General features: G+C 35.8%; 2 protein-coding genes across 2 annotated transcripts; one reads left to right on the top strand and one right to left on the bottom strand.

The window, feature by feature from the left end:
- Nucleotides 1–2,583: 2,583 nt before the first annotated feature.
- On the top strand, nucleotides 2,584–20,520 carry LOC114248596 (protein takeout). The gene is made up of 5 exons (XM_028181879.2): nucleotides 2,584–2,916; nucleotides 14,038–14,278; nucleotides 16,304–16,437; nucleotides 16,919–17,068; nucleotides 19,858–20,520. The coding sequence occupies exons 1-5, from the start codon at nucleotides 2,817–2,819 to the stop codon at nucleotides 20,007–20,009; spliced, it is 777 nt and encodes a 258-aa protein (XP_028037680.2). The 5' UTR covers nucleotides 2,584–2,816; the 3' UTR covers nucleotides 20,010–20,520.
- LOC114248608 (protein takeout-like) lies at nucleotides 20,512–24,025 on the bottom strand. The gene is made up of 6 exons (XM_028181895.2): nucleotides 23,780–24,025; nucleotides 23,556–23,645; nucleotides 22,960–23,107; nucleotides 22,436–22,569; nucleotides 21,796–21,948; nucleotides 20,512–21,286 (listed from the first exon to the last, which is right to left on the bottom strand). Exons 1-6 carry the CDS (start codon nucleotides 23,844–23,846, stop codon nucleotides 21,135–21,137), a joined length of 744 nt encoding a protein of 247 aa, XP_028037696.2. The 5' UTR covers nucleotides 23,847–24,025; the 3' UTR covers nucleotides 20,512–21,134.
- Nucleotides 24,026–24,080: the final 55 nt, after the last annotated feature.

Here is a 24,080-nt window from a genome sequence, read left to right as displayed (position 1 = left end):
GTAATTATACTTTAGAACTTAGAACTTATATCTCAAGGTGGGTGACGCATTTACGTCATAGATGTCTATGGGCTCCAGTAACCACTTAACACCAGGTGAGCTGTGAGCTCGTCCACCTATCTAAGCAATAAAAAAATTCGTTGATTCGGTCTCTGATTTCACGTATCAACGAATTTACAAATCGACTTGTAATTTATGGGCTAGAGAGTGAGATGAGTAGTTTTTATACCAGGAAAATTCGACGCATTTAATTCTTTCGGAGTAACGAAATTAGCGCGAGCCAAGCCGCGACGCACTTCTAAGTTCTAAGCAAGTATGAACCGGGCTTTTGGTTGGAATCTTTGCGATCTAAGCCTCAACTACGTATATATATAAGTCGATGCCAAACAAATTTGTCTTAGATTCGATTGTTGCAAACTGTCTCATGAATCGTTATCAGTAGACTGGGATCGCACAGGTCAATGGCGGAGACATCAGCGCCTAATTATCAAGAACCATTCCGTAATTAATCCGTATCACTACATGAATGCGATCGGTATTTATTTTTAAAGTACGAAAAATCTGTTACTACAGTAATAATTACGTTCCATTAAATTTTTTATCGTCTCTTATAAACAGTTTTTTTTATCAAATCTTATCGCCTATTTCAATGTCCCCAAAACGATTGTGTTTTGTACAATGGCGCATATGATAGATTATACGACGTACTCGCTTTAACCATTGGTTTCCTGTAAACTTAACAGTTTATTAGTCTACCGACAGCCATGGGCGTCTTCTGCAATAGTCTGGTTATGATAATCTGACGATAAACACAGTCATGACTTCATTTTTTAAAGCAATTTTTAAGCTATTGCATAGCTTTTATCGCGGGCCTTGAGCGCGGCGACCGAATCATGAAATTCCGTAACGAAAAAAACCTTACATCCCTCACTCTGCCTACCATGCAGCTCGCGTTCAACACACTCACACGTTGCGCTTGTGTAGTGTTTGTGAATAAGCGCGTGGCGTGACGTCACACTGCATGCGCATCATGAAAAGTCTGCCCATCTCTCTCTCGAGCGGTCTAGCTTATGAGTGTGAAGAGGACAGTTAAGGTTTTGCTTTTATTAATGTTTAATATAGCGTAGTCATGTTTTATTATTGTTTTAATATTAAATTATCATTGTCTAATTATAATTGCATAAGTTGATAAAAAATGCTATGCAATAGCTTTACCGCGGCAGTTCCCGAGTGCCACACGTTTTTTTTTCATGTCATCACACCGCCGAGTATTTCCTATGTTAATCCAGTTGACTTTGCTTTATGATCTCTTTAGATATGCTCTAAACGTTAAGCTAATTTAAAATCCCATAAACATTCCAATTGATTAACAGCGGCAAATTTTCCCGTGAAAATAGAACGTGTTTTGGCCATTTTGAAATAACTGTTTTAAAGCCAAAACAAATCATTTCGAATGAGTAACGTGACCATTTATTTTTCGTTCGAAAAATTTGAGTTACTTTAGTATGTATTTTGTAATACAATAAGAATTTGGGATAAGTAAGTATTCGGTAAGTTTCTAATAAACACATGTACAACAGATAAATGAAAGCGGGTCATTTTTGTTCTCGTTGGGGATAGCGGGACAGACAGCCTCAAAGCGGGACAATCCCACCCAAAGCGGGACGTATGGTCACGTCAACGATTGACTTCCACGGTGAAGGAATAACATCGTATAATAAAAATCAAACCCGCAAAATTATAATTTGCGTAATTACTGGTGGTAGGGCCTCTTGTGAGTCCGTGCGGGTAGGTACCACCACCATACCTATTTCTGCCGTGAAGCAATAATACGTTTCGGTTTGAAGGGTGGGGCAGCCGTTGTAACTATACTGAGACCTTAGAACTTATATCTTTTGGGTGGCGCATTTACGTTCTAGATGTCTATGGGCTCCAGTAACCACTTAACACCAGGTGGGCTGTGAGCTCGTCCACCCATCTAAGCAATAAAAAGATAATTAATAACCCATTAGACTGAATTATGAAATAACAGGCTGAAAATAATACTTGGGAAATTCGTAATAGTCTATATGCACATATATACCATATATATATGTAATGTTATGTTCGATGTGTGTATATCTGTTCCTTATACTTGTAGACTCCGAAACGGCTAGACTGATTTCGATAAAATTCTCAAGAAATCTTTATATTGGCATAGCGGGTGACTATATGAAGCTTGGTGGAGATCAGATCAAAATCAATTCAAGACCTTCCAGCAAACCGGCTTGCACTAATTTATTATTTTAAATTTGTCTTCTGTAATCAGTTAACGACGAACAAACAAACTTAATATTAAAAAGAAACGTAATATACATTTTACATGATAGTTATCAATCGCAAGACAAGTTTATGGTCCTTTTATTTGAATGGAAATGTAAGTTATGCTACAAAGATTATCTTATCCGCAAGCCATGAAGCTTAATCTAATGATGTCCTACGGTTCCTTACGTATAATGTAAACATGAGTATAGGAGGGGAGCCCTCAGGGATGTCGAAAAACGCTAGCTAATAAAACCCATGGCTCCTTGCTTTCACTTTAAACAAAATGAGACGCGCGCTCGTCCCGTCGACCGACCACGGACCTATTGCCAACTAGTCAGTCGCCCAAGAACGAACGCGCGCGAAATTCGAAAAACGAACTGTCAAATAAAAAAATAAAAAATCGAACATAAGTTTAAAATTGTGGATTATCTATGTCGACTGATTATTAAATAAGAAAAGTCCACTGGTGTTTTTTTCTAGTTTTTGTTAATTGAATAAAAAAAAAAGGTACGATGGCTGGCCCTTTGATGCTGTCTTTCATTATATTGTGCTTGAGTGTGATATGTCACAATGGTGAGGCTGCGGAAAACGAGAACGCTCTAACGGCAACGCGTAAGTTACGTAAAATATATTTATGATAATATAAAATTGCAAAATCGACTTTTACATTCCAGATAAAAATATTAAAAGTAAAATTAAATATATCTTTGTTTCGTTTACACAATTATGAAAAACGATTTATCACTAAGCATAGCAACAATAATCATAAATACCGAGATAAAAACAAACTACAAACTAAGTTTGGCATGTCTTATAAAATATGAGTTTGTAAAAATTGCATTAACACTAATTGAGCTAAAATTAAATTCATTATCATTTAAAAAAAAAATTAGTTGTCAAATCTAGACAATAAGAAAGATATTGCTTAATAAGATAAGCATAATTATTAAACAATTAAAACATTATTATTAAAATTGTATAGCAATAAAGCGCATCGCAACAACGATTTTTTTATTTTATTTTAGTATCGACTTCGTTATACATTGATTTGTAACATGCACAGATGCTATTGTTATTTTTTTTATCGTTTTCGCGCCAAGCAAATTGTTTTAAAAACACAGAGTCAACAATAATTTTAGTAAAATCATGGTTGTTTGTATTTCTTGATGCTATAGATGCGCTAGATGACATGTTCATGTGATGAGTTGTTTACAGTGCGGCCAATCTTAACTTATTCGTTCAAGTTAGCACACCACACTATGGATATTTATAAATTAGATCTAGGTATATAAAGATAATCAGAAACAGTTCTTCGTTATGGAAATTATCTTCCAAAGACTTTTTATTGTCATCTAATTTTGGTCTTGAATTATCTGTGGAAGTCCAGAGAAGGTTTAAAAGGTAGATAAATATGAAAATGCTCTGAATTAAATAAAAATAACAATTTTGTTTTCCCTTTGATGTGTCCCCAGTCGGACGGATTCCTTTTGTTTATTTTAAGTTTATTGTATACAAAAGTTTAGGTCTTTTATTTATCGATTGAGGCATCACGAAGCCTGACGGGTCACCTAGTTACGTCATAAAATATAAACGTGATATATACGTGATTTTTTACTGGTGGGAGGAACTCTTGGGAGTCCGCATGGGTAGGTACCACCACCCTGCCTATTTCTGCCGTGAAGCAGTAATACGTTTCGGTTTGAAGGGTGGGGCAGCCGTAGTAACTATACTGAGACCTTAGAACTTATATCTCTAGGTGGGTAGCGCATTTACGTTGTAGATGTCTATGGGCTCCAGTAACCACTTAACATCACCCATCCAAGTAAAAAACAAAATGTTAAAAATAAAAATGGTTTAATAGGGAATGATTCAACTATACTATCGGTGGCCATAGAGACAACAAAGATACCGATACCTACTTTATTACACTTTTTTATTTACTACATACAGTATTTTATAGCTGGCTATTATCTAAAACAAACGCGTTATAGGCCGGGACAGAAATAGGCGCAATGGTTATACCAACATGAAATTAAGATGAGATTAGTTCTATTTATGCCTACTCTTTTGTTATACGAATAGACCGACCCACATCCTGTCTAGGCGACAGGAATACAATACGCCCTTCCTCGTACGAGGCTACAAAAGGACAGGAAAATTATTAACTACTACTACTAGCTAGCTACCGTTAGCTAAAGGGTTATATGTTATTATGCTCATGTATTTTTTGTGTTTGTCTAAAATCAAAATAAGTACAAACACATATGTATATATGTATAAAGCATAAATACATAAAAACATATTTTAAACAAACATTCCCTATGCGCATTCAGAAATATTGGCCCTAAATATTCGAAAGGAAGACATAGTATGTAGTCTTCCACATAAATTTCCCACCACAATAGTGTTGATAATGCAATTAAGACTAACTTTACTGTTCAAGACTAGTGATGGCAAACACGTACTATAGTATCTACGCACAATTTGATTTGATCATTAAATCTATTTCCTCGTATACTTACTAATTATGAGCACACGTACGATAGGCGACATCTTCACAATTCGAAGCACGCACGCTGTATACGACCTATACAATTAGGCTACCGCGCTTTGTATACCATTTTCGTTCAATGAGAACTATCAAGGTTACTTAGGCGTATGTGTTTCGAGTTCTGAAAACTATATAGCCGTATGGTTCGCTAATAATAGCGAAGCGAAAAAGCGAATTTTCCGGCTAAAATTTATTACTAATACGACGTCTAAAGCGACATGTACAAGCGGTTCGGACATGTGATGAGACGAAATGAAAATGAGGTTGGTAAGAGAATGTTAACTATGAATGTGGAAGGATATAGAGGAAGAGGTAGACCTAAGAAGAAATGGATGGATTGCGTGAAAGACGATATGGGTAAGAGGGGAGTGAGCGAAGAAATTGTATATGATAGAAGAGTATGGAAGGAGAAAACATGTTGCGCCGACCCCAGGTAACTGGGAGAAGGGCAGGATAATGATGATGATGACGACGTCTAAACCGACCGTCCAGAAAGCCGTATGTGAACAAAAACGATTATTCATTCACTAATTAATCACATTTAAATATGTATATTTGTTTACATTACTTCAGATTTCGTCAGCCCGCCATGTAACGCCAAGTCTTCATACAGACGCATCTACCTACCCTCCATTCTTGTTAGTGCATAGGAGTACCTGGTTCCTTAGAAGAAAGTATTTCCTCAGAAAAATCGGAATCTGCTTGCGGGATATAAGCATCGGAATTGTCTTAGCTATTATTGTATTAAAAGAAGCGGATGAGATATACTAAAAGTACATTACGAACGATTCTTTTTATATTCCAATTTTTGTGTCGTCTCCATTTTCTGACGCTTTATTCGATGATATAAGTCTTTCAGATTTATAAACACGTTAAGGCCAACTTAAAGGTCTTCAAAGTTGCAATTGAAAAAACTTAAACACAATACACATTAATCTCTTTGACATCTTGTGACGGCAGCCAGACGTTTTAACCTTGGCAACGATGGTTGCGTCAACTTTTGCGATATGCCGTCTTGACCTCCATCGCCATAGGGGTGATGCACGGGAGCCTTGAACGATTTAATTCAACAGTGGCCAATGATTTATTACTTAAATATTACACAAGGAAAGACCATTGGGCAATGTTATGCAAAATGGATTTAATTATACGGAAAAAAATTCATAAAGAAGAACCCAGGTCAATGTTGTTGACTTTAAAAGAAGGGTTTACGCATTATTCAAATTAGCTGTTGATAAATGTAGCCAGTAAAATGAAGGTTTTTGGTGCAATTTTAATAATTAATCTATGTAGTGGCTGTCAATGGACAAAAAAAAAGCTTTTGCTTTCATCCGATTGCGAATAAGGAAAGAATGTTAAAAATTCGGTCGTGTGTTATACTGCCAATTCATTTTTTGCACAGATAACCAGATTGGGGGTTATCTGTGTTTCTTTGTTACCAACATTTCTTGTAGACTTGGTAGGCAGCGGTTTGGCTCTGCTCCTGGCATTACTGAAGTCCATAGGCGACGGTAACCTCTTACCATCAGATGGGCCGTATGCTCATCTGCCTCAAAAGGGCTATAAAAAAAACTTATGTTCGACAAACAAGTAAAATTGATATTGTAACAGATAAAAATTAGTTTGTTTTGATGGTATTAAAATAATTAAATCCGTAAATTTTAATAGATTAATAGATAAAGTTTTCTTTCTCTTACTATATTATTATATTATATTTAATGCAAATCAAATTAACAATAACTGTGCGTTTTGTTTGTGAAAAAATCTATTATGCTGGATGTGCCATTATTATAATGATTTATGATTGAACTTAATGACACCAGGGGTCGCGAGGGTAGTTCGTTTACCTTATTATCATATCGTTTTATAGATATTAATGAGCGCCATAAGTGAATTGATACTTTTGTTTATCTAAGTATGTTGAATTGAAATAAGTTTAGGCAGATGTACATATTATTAAAAATGATAGAGGCGACTTAAAATTTTAAGACGTTAATTGCCATTTCTGTTTGTGTATCAGTGCAGACTAATTTTCATATTGACTGAATCATCTTGAATGTGGTTTTCGAAGATGTATTCAAAGCTAACGAGTAACATTTGTGTTTGATTCAAGTTTAATTGCTAATTAAATTCTGAGCTACACCATACGGATATTCTCTGCAGGAAATTCATATCAGAGGTTATTGGCGAGAGTTGAAGCCGATTTTTTTTATTTATTGCTTAGATGGGTGGACGAGCTCACAGCCCACCTGGTGTTAAGTGGTTACTGGAGCCCATAGACATCTACAACGTAAATGCGCCACCCACCTTGAGGTATAAGTTCTAAGGTCTTGAGTATAGTTACAACGGCTGCCCTCCAAACCGAAACGCATTACTGCTTCACGGCAGAAATAGGCAGCGGTGGTACCTACCCGTGCGGACTCACAAGAGGTCCTACCACCAATATTCGATTTTAACGAAAAAAAAGTTCAAATTAATTTGTCTACTTTTGGAAACTACATGAGAATTCGTATAAAAGTTCCGAAGGTGAGCTTCGAGCAAGTTTCAAACAAAATACAGACACATCGGATTTTTCTGTTGTATTATATGCAACAATGATACTATATAGTTATTATATAACGCATTCAGAAACACGAAAGGCTCCGCTCTGTACTAGCACATGATCACATTACTTCATAAAGACGAGACAGATTGGTTTCACAACCCGCTCCAAAGAAAATGTGTTGGTAACATTAAGTACATTGCTATTACACAGAATTCACTCGAATTTATTACTAGCGAGTTCCAAACCATAATTATTTGTGTTACGTTGTTAATGTGTGTTAATTAAAATTAGTAGATTACGTCAAAAGTTTTGTTCTGTAGGTTTATATCTCGCTTTGATTAGTCTGCAAGAATGTCAATATGTCAATAATGGTCGTGCTCATAAATTAATAATAATCAATCCTAGTCGTGCTCTTAAATTAATAATAATTTCAATTTTAGTAATGTCTAGCATAATTCTTTTCTTCCTTTTTACCCTTAATTACTTGAGTTACTGGTCAAAGTTTTGTCGCATCATTCCTTATAGATGCTCAATGCAGACTCCCAATTTCATATATTACTTTTGTAGAGTATTTACATATTTTTTTTCGGAGAATTGTTATTTTGTGAACTCTAAAGTAGAGCTTAGCATAGCGTAAAGTATAGTTTGAGATCCCATAATTCTCCCTAAAGTCGTCAAAGAAAAAGTTAGAACGTGCATAAGTTTATTCTTTCGTATTTATTAAATTCAATAGAAAAAAGAAAATGCTTCGAAAGCGCGTCGCCGATAATTTAATGATAATTTAATATTCATTAACTTTTCGTGCACACACATACGCACGCACGCACACACACACACACACACAAATACACATATATATAAAATTTCAAAATTCTTAATTAAAATTCTCAATTCGCTTCTTCCGCTTCGGGTGATCCGTTTCCAGTTTCGCTTTGAGTAATTCCGATTACTCCCTGCGTGCCATCTCTGCAATGCTTTTACGGCATTTTACGGCATCTCTAGAATTATCAAGAATATTCCACAAAAGTCGAGTATTATGTGTTTCCGCTATTTGACAATAGATGGCGGTGTACTTCTCGAGCGTTCTAGATGCTACTAGATCCTTCGATATTCGTTCGTTCTATTCAACGTTAGATGACGTTAATCTCACCGGTGTAACAATATGTATTAATGATAGCCAAGCTAGTATTTCTACAGCCCAGTGGATACTGTGAAATTATAATAAAAATAACGTCAGCATAAAACACAATTTAGATTTAGTGCTTGAAGTCCGATTGTAAAGCGGAATTCACGCATTGTTTAACAACATTAAATTGAATACACACGCAGGTAAATTAAGTAATAACCTCAAGGTATCTTCTTTGTCGTCGAAGGTTAAAACTGAAATAAAAGTGCGGTTCGAATTCAATTCGGGTAGTGGTTTTAAGTTGCATCAATTTGTGAAATACTCACCGCTAACTTCGTAAAATACTGACCCTCTATTATACATACAGTAAAGAAAAGCGAAATCAGTGAAAAGTCTCAGACTAATAAACTGACATTCTTCAAATAAATACATTTATTTAGCAATTATCTACATCTAATTGTCCGCATTCAAATGCCTACTTTTAATGCTGAGCTTATTTTTAAATATTTTGCATAAATTATTTATTTATAATATTCATTTATTAAGTTGCACCAACAAAATGATCATCAATATAAAACATTGACAAATTGACAAAAGTTCATGCCAGATGTCACCTCAATTACAGGTGCAATCGACAGTGCATTAACAACAAAAATAAAAATATATAACTAATTATAAAAGGATTTTTCAAAAAGTACCTTATAAAAACTTGAACTTAAAAAAATACAAAAATCAATACTAAGTTCACAGCAAAATAATTTGAAATGATTACATAAAAATGTTTATATATTATAACTTATTAAAAACATTATAAAATATGTACATGCGCTCGCTAAGACACCTTCGCACAGGTCGATAACTAATACCTATAATAAAATTGTGCAAATAGTCGGTATTCCGACGCTCCGCATTTTAGGTCTATCGATTTATCGACTGTTCACGCTCAAAGGATTAGGGACTTGGAAAACTCTTGTGAAGAGTTAAATATGCTGACTTTTTTGTTTTAAATTGCTAAAGTTTTGCTTATTAGATTTATATGCGGAAGTTAGATGTGCAGGCAACCTCACCGTCTACCTTGTCTCAAGTGGCTATTGAAACCCATAAAGATTTGATCATGAAGGCTATCCTTACAAAATAAAGTATAAGTCACAATTAGGTTGTATAACAGCTATCTCACCATTCAAACCAACACCCATGACGGTTTTATGACAGAAATACATCTCAATACATCTAATCACCATTAATTACGCAAAGTTATTAGAAAAGTCCTTCATTGTGGAAGACATTCACCCTTATTAGTTTCAAAGTTAGGTACATGAAAAAATGGTATCGGCTTAAAAGGTTTTAACCTACGTATAGTCGCATCAATCGATACGCGAGCACAAGGCAGTTTGCCCATTAGGCCACAACGCTTTGATGATCAACAAAAAAACTGCGTAAGGCTCTTGCAATACTCTTATCTAATTACAACAAATAGATCAACTCCTCTTTGCTCTTGTTTGTAATGTAGGTACACCCCAGATGAGGCAAGTGATCTTACGAAAGACAACAATCATTACATGTAATCGAATGCCAGTCAATTCTTGGAATTGTTTTTATGAGCCCCTGCTTAGTGATATAACGCCACTATTGTTTCACAAAAGTCGTGTACATAGGACAGTTTCGAAATAAGTGATACACAACAACAGTATCTATCTATATATTAATACGTGAAGCAAAAACTTTGTATCCCTTTTTACGAAAATTGCGCGGACGGAGGAGTATGAAATTTTCCACACTTATAGAGAATATAGAGAAGAAGTGCACAATGCTAATATGTTTTTAAAATAATGCATAAAAGATACATTAAATCAATAAAGAAAACATTACACACACTACATACCATGTATTTAACGGACACACGCATGCATACTATTTATTGTCAAACTTTTGTTCTTGACGTCTGTTGTCAAATTGAGAATAGATTAAATATTGTTTGTCTTTGTTAATATTTTTTATAGTGTAGTCTTGGCGAAGTTTGTGATTATAAAAGTATAAAATACAATCATAATAGTGTACAAACTTACAATTCCAATTAATTATAGTCGAATTTCGACTACTGCGGGACCTCTAGTTAACTTAAATACGAGTAACAAGAGAATAGTATCGAGGGTAAAAACTTTGAATAGTTCACATTAATTTGTACTGTATTGTGTGCTAAAAACTCCACACAATTTTTTTTTCAAACAGCAACACAAAATTGGGTACACAATTAAAATAATTAGTTGATGATGAAAATGCACGCTAATCACCCTTCAAGAATACGCGTAGATATTATGCAAGCTTTCTTTTTAGGTCGTCGCAATAGTTTTACATAACGTTTATCTTATATAACATGCGGATGACCTTGTACAAAGACCGATTTAGAAGATTATTGACTCGTTCAAGTTCAGCATAGATTTCGAATTTTTAAAATAAACAATCCCTTTGCTTTATGTTTTGCTGATTGATGTCAAACACAGCGCGGCGCTCCTTGTTTAAGTAATATTTAGTAGTGAGATTTGAGAATTTTAAGCAAAACAGAAAACGCTATATAGCTTTGCGAGTGCTAAAATCCAACTACCCGGCCTTTTTAAGACTCTATGAATTACCCATATTACAGCTTCCTTTTCATCTGCCTGTAGTACATTCAACTATGTCTTATAACCTCTTCTTCTTCTATAACTTTCTAATTTGCTTTTTTTTATTGCTTAGATGGTTGGACGATCTCACAGCCAACTTGGTTTTAAGTGGTTACCGGAGCTCATAGACATCCACAACGTAAATGGCGCCGCCTACCTTGAGATATGAGTTCTAAGTCTCCATTTTTACAATAATCCCATCCCATCCATAAAACCGAAACGCATTACTGCTTCACGGCAGAAATAGGCAGAGTGGTGGTACCTACCCTCGCGGACTCACAAGATGCCCTGCTACCAGTAATAGATACTTTACCTACCACCGGTAAACGTCCGAAATGTAGATGTAACAAAAGACGCCCATCAGAATTACATTCATGAAGAATTGTCATTCACAAGTCTTTTGTAATTTGTTAGCATGAGATTGTTATTAAATAAAAAAAGCATACGTAAACATACTTCCCATTACAATACTAAACTAGGTCAGTATTGCACAAATCTAATAACGCGGTTTAGTTACGAGGCCGTATTAAATTTGGAATTATTATGTGTCGTTCTCACACGTGATTAGCACGCTTAATAATTCGTCCCACTGAACTCGTCCTTGGCCGTTTCGGAAAATTTCACTTTTTGCCGAAATTTCCCGAGTGTGTCGGTCATCGATCTTTGCGTCACCTTGTCACCGGTGACCGGTTGTTGCCACCTACTGGTACACTTCGCCGGTTATGTAAGACAGAAACGCACCTTAATGCCTTGTTTACTTTGTCTTGTGAAATGTTCTGTGACGGGCTCATTGCAAAGGTTTTTTTTTTGTTTTTTTTTTTGTTTGCTATGAAATGTTTTGTGATGGCGAGATTAAATTTGACGTGCTCATTGCAAAGAAACTTAATTTTTTTTTTGCAATGTCTCACGGAGCATTCACTTAATTTTGTGACATTTAATTTTATTGAATCACCCTCCTACTTTAGAAGAACTATTTTAGAAGATGTAGACTAGTTGTAAAACTCTTGACATAAACAAATTTTTTTACGACACCACCCGTGTGATCGAACTTTAGTGACGTAAAGGCAGGTCCGCTAATTATATTATTGTTAATAAACGACAAAAGTTTTCACGTCGAGTAGATTATCCTCCATCTTACATTTTGAATGTATTTTATTACCCTACTACTTCGAGAATATAAAGAAAATACACTTTTTTAGTTTGAAAGTTCTGTTCAAATGGGTGTCGTTATTTTCTCAAAGTATCGCTAACGTGATATAGAATTAGTTCTGTTTTACATTAGAATAATACAGACAGATGGTTCCTATGACCAGCAGTAGACGTCTGTGGGCTGATAAGAAGAAGAAGGTTCCTAGCAGAGCGGGCGTTTAATATAATATATCGCTAGTATGTATTAATCAGTTCCTTAATTAAATAAAATTTCCGGTCCGCTGAAGTTTTACATTTAAACTTTTGATAAAAAAAAAACCTACTTTAGCTGCTAGCTAAGAGGCTATGCCAGCGGGCGAGTAGGTAAACTCACGGGGCTCTAATCTGAGGATGTTGCTAGCACTATCCCTAGGAAGAGCAGTGCTTAACAGAATCTACCACCGGATCAGAAACGCGACCCACTGGGAAGATCCGACGAGAAACTCAGTGGGCTATGTCTTAGCCCGCAGACCGATTTACTCACCGATGCCTTCATCGCAAGTGACGGTTTGGACGAGAACGGTGACCAGTGCTTGTGGTAGCTAAAAGCACCGATAATGGATCGGGAGAATCCGAAATGACATGTTTGTGTATCAAAGAAGACCATCTTTTTAAATTGATGACTCTTCTAGCATTTTGAAATTTGATGGGTCATATGAAAATTGTTTTTCCGACAGACAAAACTTGATGCCTATAACGTAAGACATACAGCCGTACTCATAGAGTCGAGTTAAACTTTAAAACAGCTATCTGTATGCAAAACTGTGTGTCTCACTTTACAAATGCGAGGTCGTATCTCAAAGAACCGATTGTTTGTATAGCCCCAGGTGGTTCCACAAAAACAATGGACGGGGGACATTAAGATATCAGCAAACAAGCTTTAAAGAATTTGAGAGGTCAAATTTTAGAGCCCACTTAACGTCTGAATGTTTTACACGACAATTTAAGTCTAATAATACTACAATTTTGTGAAAACAAATTGTGTAATGTATTTGTATTGTGTTATACTCGTAACCACGAACTTTGGAAAGAGTTCATATCAATTGATTTTATTTTGCCAGAGCAAAACCAATAAGGGACTGTAGAGCTAATTACGCTGCCGTGTATTTAAATTTTAAATATCTTATTTGTTTTGTATTGCTTAGATGGGTGGACGAGCCCACAGCCCACCTGGCGTTAAGTAGTTACCGGAGCCCATAGCCATCTATAACGTAAATGCCGCCATCCACATTGAGATATGAGTTCTAAGGTCTCAGTATAGTTACAGTATATACAGTATAGTTAGTCAGTATAGTTACAACAGCTGCTCCACCCTTCAAACCGAAACGCATTACTGCTTCACGGCAGGAATAGGCTGGGTGGTGGTACCTACCCATGCGGACTCACAAGAGGTCCTACCACCAGTAATTACGCAAATTATAATTTTGCGGGTTTGAGTTTTATTACACGATGTTATTCCTTCACCGTGAATCAAATAACGGTCAAATAAATTTAAATTTGTTGAGAGTACAGTATAAAATCGAGAAATTTCCTCGAAGAATATCTATTTAACAGTCTTTAAGACTGCAATTAAATTTTTATTCTTAAATCACAAATACACCATCACATAATTTAATTTCTTTTTTTTTAACATAGAACTCATTTATCCTTTTTTGTATTTCAGCGGAATTCATTCTACCGTGTACACGAAGCGATCCACAACTCGATAATTGCATCAAGAACTCTTTCAACCACCTCCGTCCGTACCTGGCAAAGGGCCTGCCGGATCTGGAGCTTCCTCCGGTGGAACCTCTCTTTATTGATCGGCTGGTGATGGAAAACTCTGCCGGGCCAGTCAGGGTAACGGCTGCGTTCAGCAACATTACTGTAATAGGACCCAGTAATTACACTGTGACCAAGATCAGGTAGATTTTATTTTTGACTATATTTTTTTCCTATCTATGCTGATAGCCTTGAGAGGCTATTTCAGCTTTACTCTAGCGTGTAGGTGAGCTCTCGGGGCTCAAACCGGAAATGTTATTAACAGTGGCCCTACCAAGAGTAGTGCTTCGCAGAATCTACCACCGGATCGGAAACGCTACCTACTGAGAAGATCCGGCGAGAAACTCAGTGGGCTGTGTCTAATAGGTTAATTTACTCATCGAGCCCTTCGTTGCAAGCGACGGGTTCGGTGAGGACGGTGACCGAAAGACTATCATTAATAGTAGACACACACCGAAACACTGACCTAGCAATCAAGATAGAAATCAGGGGGAAAATAAAAAGATACTCGATGAATTTAATACGATTCTTTCTGTTGTACCTCTAGATGCCTCTCGATGAGTCGAGATCATAGAGTTAGTGTTGTAGGTACTTATTAACTCCATGGTCGAGATATAGATGAGCTTGCGTACCGAGTGATGGCAATGTTTAAACGCAACACTAGAAAAAAATCTCGATCGAAATAACTAAGACAACTCGATTGAAATTTTGCATCAATTGCCGTTTTTACGATTACTATTAGGGCGTGCGAATTTTTTTTACTAAGAGTTGAACTATTGTTGCGGTTTATCAAATGATTTTTTAATTTTTTTATCAGGAAGGTATGTGGCGACATTCACGTTGCCCTGCCTATAGGTTCCAGTAACAGTTGTGCCGTGAGTTAGGCTATAGCGATATAAAATAACAAAACTATCGTCATAACAATCCCATGATCTTTAATTCTTCTAGTTAGGTAGATCTTATTTTATTACTATTTAGAGAATATTGCAAGTTTTGGAATCAGTTGAACAGTCATTCTGAACGGTCTCCTCGTCTGCTCTTCGTCTTCAAGCACCGCATGGTTTTTGTAATAGCGTTTTGAGATACCAGTAATACGGTTTTAGATAGGAAATCCCAGTGAATCACGAGTATTCACGGTGTAAACGGGGTCAGTCTAGGTGAGACATCGGTATTGCAGGCACAACGTCAAAAATAACTATTTAGTAACCACCAAAGTTCGCAGTTAAAAGGCGCACTTGCAAAACGTTTTCACAATCAACTCGGGCTGTCGCTTTTGCTTACATTATACTTTGAGCACCGTCCGGACGGACAATAGCTATACATTTTTGTTTCACAATACCAGGAGTAATGGCGTATCAGAATGAAGAATGTGTTATGAGCTTTAATAAAATGCCATCCGTCGTCTTCACGTTGTCTTTATCGACGACTCGAGGCAGTGTGAAAGCTGCGTAAACTAATCTATACGTTATAAAAGGTATTCAAAATGAAAAAAAATATAAACAAATTTCCATCGTAGTCTGACTTTTTTATTCTGACATTTTTTTTGTGCTTTAATGGGTGGACGATCTCACAGCCCATCTGGTGTTAAGTGGTTACAGCGTAAATGCGCCACCCACCTTGAGATATAAGTTCTAAGGTCTCAGTATAATTACGTTCTATGTTTCCTTACGTGCGGTCTTGAGTGACCATGAAAATGGTAAAGCATTTGAAACTTCAGTGATAGAAATAATGGAACGCCCACCTTGCTCTAGTGGTCGCATTAGAGTGAGATAGTGAAACTTGCATGACAGGCGTAGAATGTAGAATAATTTTAGTTTCATTTTCGATTGAACACCATAATGTCACAGCGCTGGAGAACTACAGTTTAATTTTTCCCCTACCTATTCGATGATAGCCTTAGGATCTATTCCGGCTTCGACCGGACTGATAGCGAGCTCTAGCAAGAGCAGTGCTTCGTATATCCATATACCATCGGATTGGAATCGCGACACACTGGAAAGATCCGGCGAGAAACTCAGTGTACTAAAGTTCAATAAGAGGGGTTTTATCCTTTGGCCCTCGTATGACTGTTTTTACACATCATTGAAGTCTCCGGTAGTGAATTGCGAGGTGGCTAGGCTGGGGTAAAATTATAATGAGGAAGGTACTTATTGTTACTTATATTCCAGGTCGGATTTGAAGAAGTTGCGCATTGACCTCGGGCTGGTTCTACCTCGCATCGAGATCACAGGTCGTTACGAGGTGTCGGGACAAGTTCTCCTCTTCCCGGTTAGATCACGTGGAGACTTCTGGGCTGCGTTTAGTAAGTATTGCAGAATTTAAACGCGATTTTTTTTTAAATCCCATCTCTCTTGAATGCACTTCTTATTGGTTCCGATGCTTTTGATTCTATTAAAATGATATGTCTTTTGGTCGATATTTGTTTTAAACCGTAACTCTAAAACTTCAAAGGAAATTTGGCCTAATTTAATTTGATGATCTTAATTTATCTAGAACATTATACTATTCTCTTCGGTTTTCACGAGCCGTAGAGCCGTAATTAAAATTATTGTTATGGTTTAATCTCGCATTTTTATTTTTAAATGTCTCTGTACTATTTCTTTATACTCTAACTGCCAGACCTCAAGATACTGTTGTTTCATTCTGTGTGAAATGAAACGTAAAAGCTAGATTGGTTTTCTTCGGAAAAATGGACGGTAATCCACCGCGTTATTCCTACATCGTGGAAGTTGTTCTTATATATATTTTGACCTATCTGAAACGGTTTTCGATATTAATTTCAGTTGATGTAGCGGCCATAGCGAAGATCTTCGGTAAAGAGGTTGAGAGGGACAACGTGAGATACATGATGGCCGACAGATTGCTGGTTGATTTCAAACTGAGGAATTCGAGATTCAAAGTGAAGGACACCGTCAACCACGGAAGTGTCATTGGTGAGTGGATTATTGACGGTTTAATGTAAGAGCGAGTCAATCTATACTAATATATAAATATACAGTGGGTTTTACGGATGTTCCGTTATAACTACTGAACCATGCATCCCATTGATTTGAAACTTGATATCCATGTAGAAAATACATGTACTTAATGGATAGGCTAATATTTATATGAGTTTTGGACTCCCCAATAATAATGACAATAAATAGTAATGTTAATGTTAAATGCCCAGCGAAGCGGGCGAGTACGACTAGTCATTAATAAGAAAATTTAAATATGTTAAAATTTTAATTTATCTTTTGGACTGATTTCGAATGCAGTAGTTGGCAGCCCTGACTGTTACGCCGAGGGTCGTAGGTTCGATTCCCACATCGGGTAAAAAATCGTTTGATGAACAGCGTTTTTTTGCTCTTTATTCTCTATATATCGCACACACGGTGCTATAAAGTCACTTATGCAATTTTTGTTAACACTGAATTGAGTATGAGAAAATACATTTTTCAATAGTTATTAGTGAGACGAGCGAGATGTTCTCTTTTTTTTTATTGCTAGATGGGCGGACGAGCTCACAGCCCACCTGGTGTTAAGTGGTTACTGGAGCCCATAGACATTTACAACGTAAATTCGCCACCCACCTTGAGATATAAGTTCTAAAGTCTCAAGTATCGCTTTTACTGATAAAGTTTAAAGTTGTAGTTTAAATACTATCATTTTATTTCTGTAGCTTATCAGAAGTATATAAGAATTATATAATAAAATGTTGAATTTTCCAACGTTCCTCCTGAAAAATTTACATCATTTACATAAGTGACGTTATCGCACCGTATGTGGGATATGTATATATTCAAACGTATATATTAGTATGTATAAATGTATATGTCTCTGGTACCCATAAACACAGGGAATCTTAATTTAGGGCCGGATGACCGTGCATGATGTGTTCCCAGTTATTTATTTACTGAAATAAATTGAAAGCGTTCTGGTGCCAGTAACGCAATACATTGAACAGTGACGTCATTGTTCGAACTGTATTAACTCATAACTAATACGTTCTGAATCCTATTATAATCCTACTATTTAATAGGAATTATGTATATTGGCTCGTGCTTAGAGTCGAGGTTGTATGCATGAAGAGAAAATATACAAAGTAGACTACTGCTGTATTATAAATATATTTGTATTGCGTACAAAGATAAGGGTTAGGAAAGTTTTTCTTATCGAATTTTTAGAAACATCTAGCAGCAATAATATATGTATTATATTTATATAAATATGTAAACTCTACATTATTGTTATGATATTCTTATATGTACGGCGTTGTATGCTACGTATAGGTATGTATGTCAAAAGGGAATGCCCTTTTTTTATGTTTGAAAGATTACTGGTGGACCGGAGGCCTTTCTTGTTTTACTAGGGCAGGTGGGCGAGCAAGGGCTCAGTCAGAATGGGTGAGATTTGCTAACAGCTTCACTAGCGCCTCCAAAGGAGACCTAACAACTCAAGAGTAACTGCTTCGCGAATGAATATACAACCACGCTTTTTTTTAAATAAAATATATATTTTTTACATTACATATTTTCAATTAAAATTTATTAAAATTTAATTTTCTATTTTTTAATTGAATTTTATATAAAGCGTGATTTTTAGTTTTTTTTAACTATTATTATTTTTTAATTTTTTAGTTTAATTTTCTATAAAAGCGTATTTTTAAAACTATTCAGTACTTTAACATCAAGTCATCGGTCTTCGATAAATCTACAAAGTTTGAATGAAATCTGGCCGTTTAAAGTGGGTCAAAATCGCGTCTAAAGGAGTCGGTTACAAACATACAAACATACATACAAGTGAAGCTAATATAAAGCGTGTAATAAGGTATCAATATATATCGTGTTCAACTTACAAAGCCAACGAAAAACAAGGCAACTCTGCCTTTCAAAACTGTATGGTATTTGTTACGTTTTGTTATTTATTACCTTGACTCGGTTGTATTTAGTGCGGATCAATCACCGGACCTTGCGCAGCAGAACCACGTAGGGACTTTCTTATATTATGTTTATTTGAAAGAACGAAAAACATTTGACATTAAGACTTGACTTTTGGTCAAAATCCAAACCATTTTCTGGTCTGAAGCGTTTAAAAATGGCCCTTCAGAGAGATAAGTTCTAGCAAGTTCTGTCTATATCTGGTGCAAAGAATTCATTGGTCCCAATTACTCTTACTTATTCTTGCCTCAAAGCGACAGGAGGTGACGTTGTCACATCAACACATCGTCTTCTCGCATTAAAAGTGTAGAATTTCCAAAAATATTCGAAATTGAGTTAATAATTATGTGGAATCATTAAAATTTGGTATCATCAGTATTTTTCTCATAAATCCTGTCAAAATAGCTTAGTTTTAGTTTTCCTATATTTTAAGTACTATTAACAAAATTAATACACAATTTAATCTTACTTTAAAGGACAGATAATGTAACTGATAAAAAATAAATATTTGCAAAGATGATTAATATTAAAAATATTACATGTTAAACCTTTAAAACACTCTCCTGTAAAATTGGTAAGTTTTGCGATTATACAGTTTTAATGCGAAAAGACGACATGTTATATCCATATCGTAGGCAACGGCTTGACTCTGCCCCTGGCATTGCTGAAGTCCATGGGCAAAGGTAACCACTCACCATCAGGAGGGCCGTATGCTCGTCTGCCTACGCAGGCCATAAAAAAAACCTAAATAAGATGGACCGCGAATTCATCTGTCTGTCATTAACTTAATTCAATAACTTCAGGGGAAGCAATGAACCAGTTCCTGAACAACAATGCGGCTGAGATCATCGAGGAAATGCGACCGGCCGCCTCGGCGTCGATCGCCAAGCATTTCCAGTCGTTCATAAACGGCGCCTTCACGAAGATACCCATAGACGTGTGGCTCAAACCTTAGATGAGCCTCAAAGCTTACTGAAAGTCATTAAAGAAATAGCAATAAATATTCTGGATATGAAATCGATTTTACAGATCACTGGAATATACTGGAAATGATTGTTTAGTTTGCAAATAGTAAGTCTCCTAAATATCTTTTGAGATAATAAAAACCTGTGAATATTTCAGCTGGAATCTTACAATTGCTTAAATAAACTGGCTTAAAATTTGGTTGTTTAAATTTTATTGATGATTTTTTTAGACTCTAAAACTTTAACATTTAAAGAGACAATATAAATATAAATTTAAAATATTTCGTTTACAAATATTTTAAATTTAGATATACCGCCGAGCCACGAAAATATTTGACATGACATTTAATTTTAACATTAACATTAAAATGAATAAAACACCGTTAGTTAGATATAAGATTTATTTATTTAAGTTCACGAATGAATTTTAAATGTATAATATTAGGTTTAATCCAAAACGAGAATGTGATGTATTATCTAATAAACTCTATATAAGTAAAACCACGCCTTTTACTCTGATCCAGACATTATTTGACTTTTAATGTAACTTTACATATTCATAATGTCAAAAAATGCTTACATGTTCAAAGGAAATGTGTTCATCAAAGTGCATCTATGGTTTATTACAAGTGTATAATCTATGCGCTCTGCTACCAAAATGGATTGCACAGAGTCTTAGTATACATTATTTGTCATTTGAATCTCTTTCACTTTTATTTTCTCTCTTCAAATATTCCTCAACGCAAATCATTAAACACTTACAACCGTTGTCATATTCCAATAAAATCATCGGATGGCTAGTGATGCATAGATTGTCTGATCCCTCGGATGCCATCTGGGTGATTTTAAGATATTCAAGCACCGGTGAAAAGTACGACGTGCAAATATCTATGAGACATAACCCACTGATTTTCTCGCCGGATCTTCTCAGTGGGTCGCGATTCCGATCCGGTAGTAGATTGCGCGAATCATTACTCTTGCTAGGGTTAGTGTCGGCAAACTCTCTCCGTGAGTAGCTGGAATAGTCCCTTAGGTTACCAGGGAATAGGTAGGAAAAAGATTCATATAAACAGGTGCACCTAAATAGTCTAAGATTAGAATTTATAGAATAGCGGTTAAGTTAGCAAAATGTCGTCAGCGTTGAGAGTAGCAAAAGCGTGATCTGCCAGTGGCTTCAAGAAATCACGTAGCGCTTCCTCCATCGGTGCTTGAAGTTCTTCTGATAATTTCTTCCAGTTCTCGTTAAGAAATTTATTCATTGCTTTACCTGTAAGAATTGCATTCGTTATTATCCCAGCAAATTTACTGGCAGATGCCAGATGGATAAATTAAGTATTAGTGCAGTAAATCTTATCTCGTTCAATTTGTAAGATAAAATCGAAATCACATTTCGATTGCAATAGCGTAAACTTCAAATATTCGCAGCCAAGGTAGACAAAAGGAATAAGAATAAAGATAATAGATAAAAAGTTAATTTAATATTTATACAAATTTAGCTAATAACAAAATACTATGTATATATTGCCCCCTCCAACACTACATGACGATCACGACCACTCTGTCAGGAGTGACACGATTGAGAAGAAGAATTAGCATCGAATCAATTCGTTCAAATTTCAGTACATTTGTTTTGAATATTCTACACGTCATACGTCGAGAATCCAATTTTAATGACGATTGGATACAAAGCGAACATTTTAAAAAGAATACTTTGAAAACAACAAATATATTTATGTAAGTAATAAATAATGAAATACTATAATATACTACACTCACTCAGTTCTCCGTCGCCACCAAATAAATTTTCAAGTTGCATGGAAGCGTAGCCCACGTGAAAATTTACGTCGAGCTGATCACAAGTGAGAGCATCTACGCTGTTCGGTCGAGGTTCACGGCCTAATATTATTGTTACTGTTGCATCAATATCGCCTGTGAAATGAAAAACCTTAGCTAGGTAATATTTGGGCCTACTCACTAGTGGTAGGGCATCTTGTGAACCCAATTTGTGGCCCCGGGCCCGCGTGTCCTATTTGGGTCGTGAAGCAGTAATGCGTTCCAGTTTGAAGGGTAGTGCAAAAGGTATTTCTCTTAAGGTGGGTGGCAACATTTGCGTTGTTGATGTCTATGGGCGCCGGTAATCATTTAATATAAGTTGAGCGTGAGCTTGTCCAACAACCTAAGCAAAAAGAACACTCACAGCCCTATTAAACACACACACACACACAGACACACACAAAGTATCTTGTAAGAATACAGGATGATGAAATTTTCTTGTTCCTGTCTCCTCGCTTGTAGCGTCATCGGCCTTTGTCACAATTTCGTCGCGGAACTCATGCTTTATAAACCTTAAAGCAACTTTATTTGACTGTGTCATGAGGTTGATTTAACCCTTGACCCTTCCCCGATGATGCCTTACCATATTTTGCAGTAAACTGTCCTTCTCCATTCATTGGCAACATGAGGAGCTGTCCAGATAGCTTGTAATTGCCCTTCATCTTGAGCTCTGGGATATACAGCTTGGCTACAACACGACGGTGCACCGAGTTCACCCTGAAATTAAATAATTCAGTTTGCCATCGGGAACCTTCTCAGTAATGGCAACGAAATCGACGAAGTATAAATTTTTGTATTAAATAGAGAAGATAGAATGATGTTTATTGAAACTTAAAACTTATTGAGGACTAGTATCTGACGCTAATTTGTATTGTTTTTCTAAAATGTAACTATTGGATATAATATTTTTATGGATCGGGCCTTATTTTATGAAATATGTTTCAAAATATTTTCTGAATAGCTTGGGCTTTAATTTATTTATTTATTAGAAAATGAATTTTGCACAAAATTCCATAATGTCGTATCTCCCACGTTATTAGGTATCTAAATCCCAATAGAAAAACAAGACTTATAACAATTTCCAGAAACATTATTTTTAAGTCTCACTGGACATCCTTAATTCGCATCTTCGAGGGCCCTCGGACCGTAACATCAGAGTACGACGAAGTGACCGTGATGGGACCAGTTGACTGCTGGATGGAAATCGATGGAACGATAAGCGGCTCCGATGGGGGAACCCCATATTCCGGCAGTCCTAGAAACAAAAGCTCAATTAGTCTAAAAACATATTCTTTACAGACATAAAAAATTATTCAAAACTAGCTGACCCGGCAGACTTCGTAGTGCCTCAATCGATAAATAAAAGACCTAAGCTTTTGTATAAAATAAACTTAAAACAAACAAAAGGAATCCGTCCAACGAGGGACACATCAAAGGGAAAACAAAATTGTTATTTTTATTTAATTCCGAGCATTTTCATATTTATCTACCTTTTAAACCTTCTCTGGACTTCCACAAATAATTCAAGACCAAAATTAGCCAAATCGGTCCAGCCGTTCTCGAGTTTTAGCGAGGCTAACGAACAGCAATTCATTTATATATATATATAGATAGATAACAATAATTTCATAGACAAAATTGCGTATGATAAACGCAAGGTAATGTAATAAATTAAGACCATAGTAGATAAAAAGCGTATGTACCTGTGGCTAATTTAGGGATATACTCGTTCAAAGCGTCTTTCAGACATTTCCCCAACGCCTTTTCTTCTCTCGGACATATAAATCCACCAACTATAATTATAATCAGAATTAAAAATATGATCGCAACATAATTACGAGCTCTCATATGTCGCTTTAAAGATCTTCTCGAGCGCATTGACAGTAACATTGTACAATAAAATAATGTAGAAAACTGAATTACTTACAGTTTATAAAATTATTGTCTCCTTCACATAAACTTATAGCACAAATTAATAAAAAAATACATAACATGTTGTTATTGATTAGAAAAAGATATGAGCACTGCTTTAAAAGTAGCGGTAGTTCGTGATTTTATTTTAAATAACATTTAAATCGTACGTGATGATTAAGTTACGGAATTATCATTTTAATATCTTATCGAGCGCGGAGATGTAATGTAGATAGATTTTTACGTAGAACGCAATGGGTGTTCTTCAACAGTGCGTTTTCAGAGTACATTTTTGCCACGTACCATCCGATTTTTTT

Source organism: Bombyx mandarina, chromosome 15 (genome assembly GCF_030267445.1).
Source record: "Bombyx mandarina strain Sakado chromosome 15, ASM3026744v2".
Classification (NCBI taxonomy): domain Eukaryota; kingdom Metazoa; phylum Arthropoda; class Insecta; order Lepidoptera; family Bombycidae; genus Bombyx; species Bombyx mandarina.
This window is presented reverse-complemented; position numbering and strand designations above follow the sequence as displayed.

What these genes read in the sequence shown, in the direction of transcription:
- LOC114248596 (XM_028181879.2), top strand. Translation starts at nt 2,817, where the DNA reads ATGGCTGGCCCTTTGATGCTGTCTTTCATTATATTGTGCTTGAGTGTG. An exon ending in GAACGCTCTAACGGCAACGC is followed by an intron (nt 2,917 to 14,037) that starts GTAAGTTACGTA and finishes TTTGTATTTCAG; the next exon opens with CGGAATTCATTCTACCGTGT. An exon ending in CAACCACGGAAGTGTCATTG is followed by an intron (nt 17,069 to 19,857) that starts GTGAGTGGATTA and finishes CAATAACTTCAG; the next exon opens with GGGAAGCAATGAACCAGTTC.
- LOC114248608 (XM_028181895.2), bottom strand. Translation starts at nt 23,846, where the DNA reads ATGTTATGTATTTTTTTATTAATTTGTGCTATAAGTTTATGTGAAGGA. An exon ending in ATGCGAATTAAGGATGTCCA is followed by an intron (nt 22,570 to 22,959) that starts GTGAGACTTAAA and finishes ATTTAATTTCAG; the next exon opens with GGTGAACTCGGTGCACCGTC. An exon ending in TGGTGGCGACGGAGAACTGA is followed by an intron (nt 21,287 to 21,795) that starts GTGAGTGTAGTA and finishes CAATTCTTACAG; the next exon opens with GTAAAGCAATGAATAAATTT.